Below are 11,877 nucleotides of genomic sequence, written 5' to 3' on the forward strand. Positions count from 1 at the left end.
AAGAAAAACAAACAAACAAAAGATAATAAAACAGAAAAAAAAAAATTTAACTAAAATAAACCAAAGAAATTGCAAAACCAAAAATTGCACTTAGCTGCTTCCGGTATGCTGATGCTGCCTGCGGAGGTGCGCTCGAGCACAAGAAGGTGTGATCGAGCGTATGTGCGCTTGATCGTCACAGGAGTGCGATCGAGCATGAATGTGCTTGAGCGCAGGTGCGGAGTATCGAGTGCAAGTGCGCTCGCTTGCTACACTAGGCCTGAGTGCGATCGAGCATAGGTAAGCTGCGCTCGATCGCTCTGGCAGGGACTATTTTTCGCCAAGCTGCAGCAAAATTCAAAAAGACAATGCACTTTTTTTTTTTTTAGTAATTGTAAATAGAAACAAATAAAAATAAAAAGAAACAAATTGTAAAAAGAAAACCACTAGAAAAAAAAAAAAAATCAATTTTCACAAAATCAAACGCCTCCCCAGCAATGGCGCAAAAATTTTACGTACAAATTTAATTGTACTTACAAGTGCACGAGTCATATGCAGTAAAGTGTGTGTGCAAGTGCGAGGTCGAATCCACAAGGAGACGTTTTTTGCAAAAATCAATTTTCTAGTTTAACCCAATTTTATTTTAACCTAGTTCCAAATTTCGTATTTGTGTCATGCAAAAACTTAAACTAAACTAAACGATTTGAAAACAAGCAATGGAAAAATGTTAAGGTTATTTGAATCCACCTCGCCAAATCAAACAACATGTCTTGCATTTTATGCATACAATAGACAACAAAACAAAAAAAATATACATCGTTCAAAAGTTGTAAACATGCAAATTAAATCATTCGACGAATCCATTCGTTAAAAAAATCATAACGAATATTTAATTGAGATCAAATCATCCACTATATCCGTAGATCACAATGGATATTAGTCTCAATCCAATTATTCGATGTACCTCCGAATGAAACACTACGAATATTAAATTAAGCATGAATAAAAATATCAACATCCAATCAAATGAAATTAATCAAACAATTGAATTGACTTTTGAACAACACTTTAATAAAACAATCTCATTGTATATATAAAACGACAAAAACATGTATGTTTATCACTGACGAGACTTCATCTTCAATCTTAGTTGAAAGTTTTAGCCTCTCATGATAACAAAAACAACAAATAATTGAATTGAAATCATCAAAGACATAAAACTTACAATGAAAAACGAAGCCAAAGCTCTAGAATGACTAAAGTCGAAAAATAGCTCTAAACGGCGCCTCCCAACGTAGGGATACAAGAGAACATGTCATATAAATAATAATAAAAAAATTAGGGTTCGGCACTGACAGGTCAGCGTGAGTGCGCTCGATCGCACTCACGTTGCGCTCGAGCGCACTCAGCTCTTCAGGGCTCCTGCGGTGCAACACTTAAGCAATGCGTGTTAGGGTTGACGTGGACATGCGCTCAAGCGTGCCATGCATGGGCTCGAGCGCAAGTACGCTCGATCGTTGCTCTGTGTGCTCGATCGCACTTCCAGAGATCTTCAATTCCTTTGCTTATTTTCACCTTTAAACCGCAGTTTTCTCTTAATGACCTGCAACATACCAAAACACCAAAACTAACAAAAAAAATCATAAAATAACAAAGCTAAGAGCTTAACAAACATAAGTTAAAGGGCCTAAATATACAATATTTGGCACTGATCACACGGGATGACAAAACTTCTCAAATTTTCAAATCTGGGAAATTCACGTCTTAACGAGAAAGGAGTGTCGTCATGACAAGAAGAACAAATGCCTCATCCCCGTCACATGTCCCGACCTAACGCTCCATCTGAAGAGAAAATAGGGAGTCCAACATTGGTCCCATTGTATTCCCGTCTTAACGAGGAAACAAAAGGTTTAGCTTTACTCCCGTTGCATGCTTGTCCTGACGCGACATCACCATTAGGCCCATTTCCTCCACAATCTAGAATGACCCTTATCTCCTCTGCCTTCCTCAAATATTCCATAAATTTCTAAGTAATCGCTTCCTCAATCTTCGGATTCTTCTCATACTTCAAATGGGTCCGGAAGTACTCTAATGCATTCATATAGAGGGGAAATGCCTTACTATAGTTTCCATCGTCATCTTCTTTAACTGCTTGCTTCACATACGCTATCGCATGCTCCTTAAAATTGCTATACATCTTTTGCTTACCATTTATTTTTTTAGTTGTAATATTTATAGGCAATCAAGGCCCCAACATTTATTCTATTCAATCAGAATTCAAAAACCCAATTATCAAATGTGCTGCTTAACCTTCTAAGACTGATGAAGTTTCAAATGTAATCACACCCTTTTAACTTCAAATTCAATCAAACGAGCAACAGCCCAATACACCTCAGATTTTTCTTTATACTTGCACAATACAATGAAACCTGAAAAACGAGAATAAAATCAACCAAAGACTAAATATCCCAATACTCAAAAATCTATTGCTTCATTTATTTCTTCTTCTTGTGAGATTAATGATAGGCCATTTAAACAATTAAACCCTTAAATCTGCTTCAATTTATACAGAAATGAAAAATCCAAATCTAAGAATTTGTTGCTACAAATGATAGTGATATCCTAGAAGCCTTAATTTGTAAGCTCGGACTTGAAGATATGAAAAGAAATTCTATGTACAGACCTTAAATTCGAGCTTTTATCTGCCCTTTTACATGAAATTTCTAACCAATGGGTGCATTGCGGTCTATTTCACGGCCAGACTTTAATTTCTAGAGGCTTGTTTGTTTGTCAAGGCCTTTTTTTTTTTTTTTTTAAGAAATTAAAATTAAATATTAACAAATAACTCAAAATTACTCTCGTCTTAATGTGTGAATTAGAATATTTTTTTCAAAACAAAAAAACAAAAAAAAATATTCTCTTAAAGATATTAACAAACGAAATCAATTTATATTTTCTTAATTAACTAAACAAATGTTTTTCTTTTATACCATAAAATATAAACGTCAATATATAGTACGCTATAATGAATAAGCTCAATCAGATAACGCCAATTACAACCAGTCAACCATGCATCAAAACGTGAGAATTCTTGAAAATGCAAGTCTATTAGAATTTTAGATGTGAGAGGATGAAATAAAAAATAAATTAAAAAAAAAAAAAAGATAGTAAAAAATTGATTTTAAATAGAATTATTTAGGTATTTTAAAAATAAATTTGAAAAACATTTTGGGGCTTGAAGAGAGAAATAAATTTTAAAAACAATTCATGTTTGCGTGTTGGGTTCAGATCGTGTCATTGTCCATTATTATTAAATTACAATTTATGTCGTTTACAAACAAGGATTTTTTTTTTTTTTTTGGGGAAGGTTCTTGTTTTCTCTATTTTTTTTCGTATTCAAAATCTTTATAAAAGAAAACTCATCCTTAATTGTCGTAATATCTTTGAAATAACATTATTTCAAAATGGGCTAAATTCCAACTTTCCTAAATAACCATTTATTTTGATTAAAAAAAAAAATCTAAACTTAATTCTGTAAAAAGCCCGTTAAAGTTTTAGAGGCCCATTGGGGCCAATCTTTGAAAACTCTCATTTTGTTGGGCCAAAGCTTATTTCTAAGTCCAAAAAGATTTTTCCTAAATGGTTATGAGCCCAGATCCAAAAGTTTAGCCCAATAAGTGTTTGTAACATGCTTTCTATATGACATAATAAGCAAAAAAAAAAAAAAAAACCCATCTTCATCGCTTTCTCCTCAATCCAATTCCTAATTGGGCTTATTCGTTGACACATATATTTAAAGATATAAACATATTCTATTTATATAATTTAAGCAACACATAGAAGCAAAGTACAAAGTTGCATGTCGATGAGTTACCATGCATTATTATGTGAATACAAGGATTTAAAGGGTACATTACACCTTTTAAACCATTCTCGTTCAAAGGATTGTAGAAAGTTTTTTAGGTAAATTTTTACCATTATTTTGTATTACAAAAGCATTTAATTAATATGCGAAATGAAAAAAAAAAAAAAAAAAGAATTACGCAGCGTGCTATATATATAATATTTGAAATTAAAAAAGAATGATATATATATGGTCTTACCAAGCAAAATATGAACTCCCAACCAACCTCCCTACTTTCATTTTCTTTGTACATATAATCTCTGCAGGCATACAAAACCTATTAATCTCATTTATCTCATTTCATTTTTTTTTTTTTTTTTCTTTTAAGAGTCTCTCCATATAAGCCATTCATCATCGTATAGGTTCTTTTGTCAGTAAGTTTGTGTTGAAGGGCAACCTTAAGCATGGGCATGGATGATCTTCAAACCCATTAGGAAGATCAACTTGAAACGCTTGCTCTATTAGATCTCAGACAGCCTAGATGCACTTGTTCAACTGCTCCAAGCCAAACTTGTGGTCTGAAGGGACTATTTTAGATATATGCACGTGTTAAACAAACTTATAATAACTTAGCTTATTCTTTTCTTATTCAGTTTGAGTTTATTACTCATTCTGTTTTCTGTTATTGATTAGTTAAGTTAGTTTGTTTAGATAAGTTCTGATATCAAGTATATAAACTTATTCTTTTCATTGTAAGAGTTTAAGATCAAATATTCATTGAATGCGAGTCTCTAATTTTCTCTCTGTTCCTTCTTCTCTTCTCCTCATTTGATCTTCATTACTCTGTTTTTCCATTACTGCAACAAAGCTTTGCTTTGCTTGACATGGTATCAAAGCCCTTCACTTTGTGAAGTTTACTACTACTCCTTCAATGGCAGCATCTTTCATTCCTTCATCTTCCGCTCCTATAAACATTGTTATCAATAATTAGTCCATAGATCCTTCAAGTCCTTTGTTTCTTAGCAATGGAGAAAATCGAGCACTTAATCTGGTTGGCAGTGCACTTTTAGAGGATAACTACAACACATGGAGTCGATCCATGCTTGTTTCCCTGAGTGTTAAGAACAAGTTATGTTTTGTTGATGGTTCAATGCCAAAACCAGTTGCTAGTGACAGCCTTCTTCCAGCATGGACCAGATGCAATGATATGGTGGTCTCTTGGATCCTGCATTCAGTTTCGAAGGATATTGCTTCAACCATAATCTACATCAAGTCTGCTCAGGATATGTAGGATGAACTGAAGGCAAGCTATTCTCAGAGAAATAGGCCTAGGATTTTCCAACTGCAGAAGGCCATTGCAGCCATTACTCAAGACAATTCCTCTGTAAGTCATTACTATTCTCGGGTTAAAATTTTATGGGAGGAACTCAATAACTATAGACCCATGTCTGCATGCAACTGCTGGAATTGTGGTAGAGTTCAATCAATCATTGAAATTCATGGCCAAGAAAAAGTTTATCAGTTTTTAATGGGGCTAAATGACTTGTTTGCTGCTGTTAGGGCTCAAATCCTTTTAACCGATCCTTTGCCTTCTTTACATAAGGTTTTTTCTCTTATAATTCAAGAGGAAAAACAAAGAGAAATCACAATCACTTCTCTAAGCCATGAATCTTCTGCCCTAATAACTAATTCCACCCTTGCTCCTATTTCCTCTCCTACTGTCAATCATGAGCCTATTACTTTTATGACAAAATCTGTCTCAGGGAATAGATTTGTCAAACAGAACTAGGGGTGCAAAGGCGGGCGGTTTTTAACCGCCCGCTAACCGCTAACCGTTATAACCGCCAACCGCCTAACCGCATAACCGCTTAACCGCATTAACCGCTAACCGCCTAACCGCATTAACCGCCTAGCGGTTAGCGGTTAGCGGTTATTGGGTCTACTAACCGTAACCGCTAACCGCTAACCACCTTTTTATATAATATATTTTTATAATTATAATTATAAAAATATTTATACATATAACATAATCACTTGATCATTAAATCACAATTTTTTTAAAAAATAATTAAATCACAATTTGAGTATTAATATATTATCACTATAATTTATATGATTATATCATATAATCACTTGATCATTAAATCACAATTTTTTTAAAAAAATAACTAAATCACAATTTAAGTATTAATATATTATCACTATAATTTATTTGATTATATCACATGAGATTAATCATTAAATCATTTCATTATATAATAACAAATTATACATATATAATATAACATAACTCATAAGTATACCAATTCATACTAATACAACAATTAAATATCTAGAGATTTATTTCTAATGTATGTTATAAACTTATAAGTCTACATATGTATATGAATAATATAAATATATAATATCAATACTTAATCATATGATTCAATGATAATCCAAATACTTTATTCAAGACTTCAAGTGAATCATATTATTAATGTACAATGATGATATGATTCGTATAATATCAAATTAAGTAATTGACATTGGATTAAACAATGACCAATGTGTTACTTATAAACACAATTTAAGTATTAATGTATTATCATTATAATTTTAGTAATTTATATATTATCACTATAATTGATATGATTATATCACATGATGACTTGATTATTAAATCATATGATTATATAATAATAAATAATACATATATAATATGACATAACTCATAAGTCATAAGTCTACAAGTTAATCATATGATTCATGTACAATGATAATCACAATTGATTCAATTGAATTAAACAATATATTACTTATAACTACAAGTCTACAATTTAATTAAAGCATTATTAGATACTTTAGGAATTTAGGATTTAGGAGTTTGAACATTACCATTTACCATTAGATATTAAGTTCAATTCAAAGAAAAAAGATTATAAGTAAATATGATAAGAATTTAAATAATTAATCATATGAATCATATGGTATAATTTAATGAGACTATATAATTATATAATATCAAATTAAGTAATTGACATTAGATTTAACAATGTGTTACTTATAATCACAATTGAAGTATAAATGTATTTGTATCATTTAATGTTTTATTTGAACTTATTTTATATGCTTTCTGTTGAACTTTTTTTATATGTTGTGACAGTTGTCTGAATTCTGAACTTTTTTTTGTATGTTGTGTTGAATTTTTATTTTTTTTTTTTTAAAAAAAGTTAACCGATTATGATTTAATATTTAAGGAAATTTTTTTAAAAGTACAAGTAAATGTAAATTTTGGGTCAAATATTTTTGATTTTTCAATATGGGCTCTTTTTATAGCAATTGGGCCCAAGAAGATATTAAAAATACAAGAAAAAAAAATGAGGGTAAAAAAAAGCCCCAAAAAAAAGCCCAAAAAGCCCTAAAGAAAGCCAAAAAAAAAAAAGCCGAATTTTAAAAAAGCGGTTAGCGGGCGGTTATCTATTTCACTAACCGCTAACCGGCGGTTAACCGCTAATCGCTAACCGCTAAGCGGTTAGCGGTTGCGGTTAGTGAAATCTACTAACCGCTAAGGCGGTTACGGTTAGCGGTTATTGCCACTAACCGCTAACCGTAACCGCCTTTGCACCCCTAAACAGAACACCTATAGGAAAGATAAACCTACTTGTTCTCATTGTTGATTTGTTGGCCATACTGTGGAGAAATGCTATAAATTGCATGGTTACCCTCCTGGTTTCAAATCTACCCAAAGCAAACCAATTCAGCATTCAGCAAACCAGGTACAGCATTCTGGTTTAAATGCTCAACAAATGTTTTCTCCTCATCTGTCTATGATCTCTGAGCAGTACAAGAACATAATGGACATGATGAAACAGTATTCATTGTCATCACCATAGTCCCCTGCACAGCCCCCTGCACATTTTGCTCATTTTGCTGTTGGTGCATCAGGTTATCACTCATCTCTTAATCCAAGATATTCTGTGTTTTCTGCATCTTTTGTTAATATGGTTCCTTCTTCAAAACAACATAAACACTCTTGGATAATAGATACTGGTGCAACCGACCATATGGTTAGTTCTCCATCCTTTTTCACTTCCATTACTGCTATAGTTTCAACATATGTAAACTTACCTAATGATTCCATAACAGCTGTCACACACATTGGTACTATTAAACTCTCAGAAAATCTTACATTGACTGAAGTTTTGTGTGTTCTCTCTTTTGCCTTCAATCTCATTTCAGCTAGCAAACTTATTAAAAATCTAAGATGTTGTCTCATCTTTTTTTGTTGGATATTGTTTTATACAGAGTTTGCACCATTGGAGAGTGATTGAGGTGGGTAAGGAAGAAGCTAGATTGTTCTACTTGTTGCAAGACAACAAGGTTCCAGCATCAGTTTCTCTTCCTCCTTTTCAGCAGCATGTTTCTTTCAATTCCATCAAAAAGCCATCACTTGATGTTTAGCACTATAGATTAGGTCATCCTTCTATTGTTAGAATAAAGCTTTTAGATAAGCATATTTCTGAAATATCTTGTAATTCAGAGAGTGTTTGCCCAATCTGTCCAATGGCAAAACAACACAAACTCTATTTTCCTGTTAGTACTTCAATTTCCAAGTTTCCATTTGATTTAGTTCATTGTGACATCTGGGGGCCATTGGCTACTAAATCAATAAATTGATTAGTTTACTTTCTTACTATTGTAGATGATTTCACTCGTTTTACTTGGGTGCATTTGATGCAACATAAGTCTCAAACCAAGTCTTTAATTCAAGCATTCTTTAATTTTGTTCAAACTCAATTCAAATTAGAAGTCAAATGTCTAAGGTTTGATAATGGACTTGAATTCAAAATGAATGATTTCTTTTCTGCTCAAGGCACTATCCATCAGCTTAGTTGTGTTGAGACCCCACAGCAAAATGCTATAGTTGAAAGGAAACATCAACACTTGTTAAATGTTGCAAGGTCTATTCGGTTTCAGTCATATCTTCCTTTGAAATTCTGGGGAGATTGCATTCTTACTGCAGCTCACCTTATAAACCGAATTCTCACACCTTTACTTTCAAATAAATCTCCACATGAGTTACTATATTCTGTTGTGCATTCTTATTCTCATCTTAAGGTCTTTGGTTGTTTAGCATATGTGTCAACTTTGTCTAGGAATAGGACAAAGTTTGATCCTAGGGCTATTCCTTCCATATTCATTGGATATCCATATGGCATGAAAGCATACAAGTTTTATAACCTTCATACTCATTCTATCATCATTTCTAGACATGCAGTTTTTCATGAAACAATTTTTCCCTATGCTTCTCATTTGGACCATACATCTACTCAACTGCATGACAATGTTTCTCCATTCATTCATGTTCTTGATTTTTCAGATGAAGATGTTTTTACATCATTTTTTTCCACAACCAGTGACACATAATTCCCCTCATTCCTTCAATGTTCCTGATTCTAGTCATTTTGTTCAACCTGATTCTAGTCATTCTGTTCTAGAAACTTCTGTTTCTGAAATTCCTGCATCAATTACTCAAATCTCACCTGTTTCTGATCTTTCTGTAGATGTAGCTTCACCTAGTTCTTTTTCTAAACCTAATCATTCCATTCATGTTCCTTGTTCACCTCTTAGAAAGTCCACTAGGGTCAAATCAAAACCTAGTTACTTGCAGGATTTTCATTGCAAATTGGCTTTCACTACTCCACTTCAATCTACTTTAATGGATGCAGATTCAGGTAAGCCTTATCCACTGTCTTCATTTGTTTCTTACCATAATTTGTCACCTTCTCACAGATCTTTCTGTTTAGTTATTTCTTCTCAGTTTGAACCTAAATTCTATCATCAAGCTGTAAAGGATGCCAATTGGCGTGCAGCTATGCAGGCTGAAATTACTGCACTTGAAACAAATCATACATGGGTTGTTACTACTCTATCACCTAAGAAACATCCTATAAGGTGTAAGTGGGTTTATAAAGCGAAACATAGGTCTGATGGCAGCATTGAGAGGTACAAAGCTCGGTTGGTAGCAAAAGAGTATACCGAATGTGAGGGTTTGGATTATCATGAAACCTTCTCACCTGTGGCCAAGATGACAACCGTTAGGGTTTTCTTAGCTCTTACTGCAGCCAAGGGTTGGTTAATTCATCAATTGGATGTTAATATGCTTTCTTGCATGGAGACTTAGATGAAGAGGTGTACATGTCCATGCCTCCTGGATTTGCTGTTAAGGGGGAGAACAAGGTTTGCAAATTGACAAAGTCCTTATATGGTCTGAAGCAGGCTTCTAGGAATTGGTTTTCTAAGTTCTCTGCTGCCTTGATTGATCTTGGCTTTATACAATCTAAGGCTGACTACTCCTTGTTTACAAGGCTTCAAGGTGTTTCTTACATTGCTCTCTTAATCTATGTTGATGATGTGGCCATAGCAAGCAATGATTCTAAGGCAGTTTCTGAGTTTATCACCCTGCTTAATGATAAGTTTAAGTTGAAAGATTTAGGCCCTTTGAAGTTTTTTTTGGGACTTGAAATTGCTAGAAGCAAAGAAGGTATTTCTATCTCTCAACGAAAGTATGCCCTAGAAGTTCTTGAAGATTCAGGTCTCTTAGCTTCCAAACCTGTTTCTTTTCCCATGGAACAAAATCTTAAGCTCTCCAAGGATGTTGGGGATCTTCTTCCTAATCCAACTAGTTACAGAAGGTTGGTTGGCAGGTTACTTTATCTTACCATAACTCGGCCTGATCTAGCTTATTTTGTTCAAGCCTTGAGTCAGTTCATGGATCAACCTCGACAACCTCATCTAGATGCTACTACTAGAGTGCTGAGATATGTCAAGAACTCTCCTGCTCAATGGCTTTTGTTTTCTGCTCAGTTAGATTTTTGTCTAAAAGCTTTTTCAGATTCGGATTGGGTAGGTTGTGTTGATACTAGAAGGTCAATCACTGGCTTCTGTGTGTTCCTTGGTAATTCATTAGTTTCTTGGAAATCAAAGAAACAACACACCATCTCCAGGTCTTCTGCTGAGGCAGAATATAGGGCTATGGCATCTACTGCATGTGAACTAACATGGCTTGTCTCTCTTCTTCATGATTTTCTTATAACTCATCCAAAGGCTGCATTGCTCTTCTGTGATAGCAAGTCTGCTTTGCATATAGCTGCCAATCTTGTTTTTCACGATAGAACTAAATACATTGAGATTGACTGCCATTTAATTTGTGAAAAGATTCAACTTGGTTTGCTCAGAACTTTGCACGTGTCTTCTCAAAACCAACTGGCCGATATCTTCACAAAAGGTCTTGGTTTTAAGGATTTTTCTCGGTTACTTGCCAAGATGTTTGTCAAGGATGTTTGCCATCCATCTTGAGGGGGAATTTTAGATATATGCACGTGTTAAACAAACTTGTAATAACTGAGCTTATTCTTTTCTTATTCAGTTTGAGTTTATTACTCATTCTGTTTTCTGTTATTGATTAGTTAAGTTAGTTTGTTTAGATAAGTTCTGATATCAAGTATATAAACTGATTCTTTTCATTGTAAGAGTTTAAGATCAAATATTCATTGAATGCAAGTCTCTGATTTTCTCTCTATTCCTTCTTCTCTTCTCCTCATTTGATCTTCATTACTCTATTTTTCCATTGCTGCAACAAAGCTTTGCTTTGCTTGACAATAAAAAACCATGCATCCTACGGGAATGGATGAGCGGTTTTGGGAAAATAAGTAATATACTTGATTTTTTTTTTTTTTTTCCTTTTGATTACTCATTAATTTTTTTGTCTTTTTATATTCGAACAAATGATTTCTTGAAGCCGATGATTTTGTCAGGAATGTGTTTTATCTTCCTAGTCCCGCAGCCAAAGAGTCGATCTGCCCATCCTTATTCTTCCTCCTTTTTAGTTTGGTGAAGATAAATAATTGTTTTTTCTAAGTCTGATAATAAAATTACATAAATATACAGATAAATGTGAGTGTATTTTTCAAGTAAGGTTTGAAAAAAAAAAAGAAAAAAAGAAGCTTGTCTTTCATATTATTCATATTTTATTTTCTAGCATGTTTAGCAATATATAGTGAAGGCCGATA

At 33.4% G+C, this 11,877-nt stretch overlaps 1 protein-coding gene across 1 annotated transcript; it reads left to right on the top strand.

Moving 5' to 3' along the window:
• The first annotated feature begins 10,003 nt into the window (after positions 1–10,003).
• Positions 10,004–11,164, top strand: LOC132171469 (uncharacterized mitochondrial protein AtMg00810-like). The gene has a single exon (XM_059582792.1). The coding sequence runs from the start codon at positions 10,004–10,006 to the stop codon at positions 11,162–11,164; it is 1,161 nt and encodes a 386-aa protein (XP_059438775.1).
• Positions 11,165–11,877: the final 713 nt, after the last annotated feature.

Source organism: Corylus avellana, chromosome ca1, assembly GCF_901000735.1.
Source record: "Corylus avellana chromosome ca1, CavTom2PMs-1.0".
NCBI lineage: Eukaryota > Viridiplantae > Streptophyta > Magnoliopsida > Fagales > Betulaceae > Corylus > Corylus avellana.

Coding starts and splice junctions, on each gene's coding strand:
- LOC132171469 (XM_059582792.1), top strand. CDS start 10,004: ATGTCCATGCCTCCTGGATTTGCTGTTAAGGGGGAGAACAAGGTTTGC.